Source organism: Sphaeroforma arctica (genome assembly GCF_001186125.1).
Source record: "Sphaeroforma arctica JP610 unplaced genomic scaffold supercont1.4280, whole genome shotgun sequence".
NCBI lineage: Eukaryota > Ichthyosporea > Ichthyophonida > Sphaeroforma > Sphaeroforma arctica.
In genome coordinates this window covers 1-2,584 of record NW_014036278.1, presented here as the reverse complement: position 1 = coordinate 2,584, position 2,584 = coordinate 1, and the positions used below count along the sequence as shown (strand labels likewise).

Below are 2,584 nucleotides of genomic sequence, written 5' to 3'. Positions count from 1 at the left end.
TATGTATGTATTATATATATATATATTATATATATATATATATATATATATATAACACGCACCTACTTGGATACGAGTACCTATCTACACTGATCAGAGTAAAGTCTGCCACTCTAAGCATACCGATAGAACTGGCCGTGATCTACACCGAGGATGCGATCAAGCAACCAACCAATAGGAAAGGAGATAGGAGTGCAGAAGAGCATCAGCAACCACACCAACGGCGCTGCATAGTACCCAACCGCCAGCCCATACTTCGAACATACCGCCTGGAGGAGTAGAAGCCAAAAATAGAACAGCCTATAAATAGATTTAACTATATATGGGAGCAAATAGTATAGGCTATAAATAGATTTATCTATATACGGGAATGCAGGAGTGTGGCATCGCACCCCACCCCCAGTCTGTACTCTGAACAAATAGCCAAGTATAGTAGAATCTGTATCAAATGCTATACATATGTAAAGACACACAAAGTATGTACCAAATGCTACATACGCAAACTATGTATATGTACCAAATGCTATACAAACGTTAAGACATACACAAAGTGTGTATCAAATACTACATACACAAACTATGTATATGTACCAAATGCTACAATGTTAAGACATACACAAAGTATGTACCAAATGGTATACATATGTAACACTGTGTACATACTTCGATTTGTTTGCTACAAAAATAAAAACAAATGGTATGGGCCCTCTATGTCATCCACTCACCTGCGGAATGATTTCTCCGAATAACAACACCGCCGTCACAGACAACAAAATGGCTGGCACCTCAGGCACCATGTGACCCAGAAACACTGGGAGAGCTGAGGTAGGGGAAGCAGGTATTATCAGAGGATACTATTAACATTTGAGAAAATAAGCAGACGTTATTACAACATAGGAGATAACAAGCAGATGATAGTACAGCATATGAGATAATAAGCAGATGATAAAACAACATATGAGATAGCAAGCAAATTTTATAACATATGAGGAAACAACAAGACGTTATTAAAAATATGAGATAATAAGAGACGATATGAGATAATAAGCAGACGATATAACAACATCTGAGATAATAACCAGACGTAATTATATCATATGCGAAAATAAGAGAAAGCAGACGTTATAACAACATATAAGGTAACAACCAGACGATACGGGAAAACCGCTGATCGGCGGCGTTACGCGACTCAATAGTCGGACGCGGATGTGATGCTGGTGTCTACCACATCGATATAAGATGTACTTTTCCGGCGAACTGAAAAAAAAAACTATTGCCATTTTACAACGATAAATTGTTTGAATCTGACAATCCTTGATTTGAGCTTCTCTTCGTGATTTGTACATGATTACACATACACATTTATTATATCATGAGATAACGAGATAATATGAGATAATAAACAGATGATACAACATATGAGATAACAACCAGACGTTACTATATCATATGAGATAATATGAGATAATAAGCAGACGATATAACAACATATGAGATAACAACCAGACGTTTATATATCATATATGAGATAATAAGATAATATGAGATACGAGAAGATGATATAACATATGAGACAGCATGCAGACGTTATTATAACATATGAGATAATAAGAGATAATATGATATAATAAGCAAACGTTATGTGCACACATGAACTCAGTCAGCTGCACACACACCTACACAACACATGTAGTCAACCCCCGACCAGAGTGTAGTAACGAGTGATAAATGTGCACACATGAACTCAGTCAGCTGCACACACCCCTACACAACACATGAAGCCAACCCACGACTAAAGTGTAATAACGAGTGTTAAATGTGCACACATGAACTCAGTCAGGAGTGCCGTTATGGCTTATGCCACTTGCTTTACTACTACACACACGACCTCATCCGTATGCAAGCAAGTACGGTCAATTAGGGGTTTTTTTCTGTACGTTTTTAGCTACAGCCATGTACACGTACCTTCCATAGCCCCAGCAATACACAGCAACAGCGTAACCAGTAACACGTGTTTTCGCTCCACTAGTAGTAGTATACGTGTGCACACAAGTATGGCAGATTCTGACACTATTATCCTACTACACCTACAGCCATGTACACGTACCTTCCATAGCCCCCGCATTACACAGCAACAGCGTAACCAGTAATTGTGTTTTCGCTCCACTAGTAGTAGTATACGTATGCACACAAGTATGACTGATTCTGACACGTTATATACTACACACCTACAGCCATGTACACGTACCTTCCATACGCCCCCGCATTACACAGCAACAGCGTAACCAGTAACACGTGTTTCCGCTCCACCAGTGGGAGTATACGCGTCGCATGGATACGGTCACTGGTTGACCCCCCGTTCTTCAGAACTAGCAAGGATGTAGAGTCTAAGGACAGGAGCCCGATGGTTAAGCCAGACATCAACCCTGGCAGGATATGAACGTAGGTGTGGTATGGGTATAGGGTATGTGTGAATAAGGTCACATACACATGCACATACATACATACATATAAATATACATACATACATACATACATACATACATACATACATACATACATACATACATACATACATATATAC

General features: G+C 39.0%; 1 protein-coding gene across 1 annotated transcript; it reads right to left on the bottom strand.

Annotated features, from left to right (window-relative positions):
• Nucleotides 1-724: 724 nt before the first annotated feature.
• Nucleotides 725-2,429, bottom strand: SARC_14196 (hypothetical protein; the record flags this gene model as incomplete). Its single annotated transcript, XM_014291671.1, has 3 exons — nucleotides 2,249-2,429; nucleotides 2,108-2,166; nucleotides 725-820 (listed from the first exon to the last, which is right to left on the bottom strand). Coding segments are annotated over exons 1-3 (328 nt in total), but the record flags the coding sequence as incomplete, so codon positions are not given.
• Between the last annotated feature and the right edge of the window lie 155 nt (nucleotides 2,430-2,584).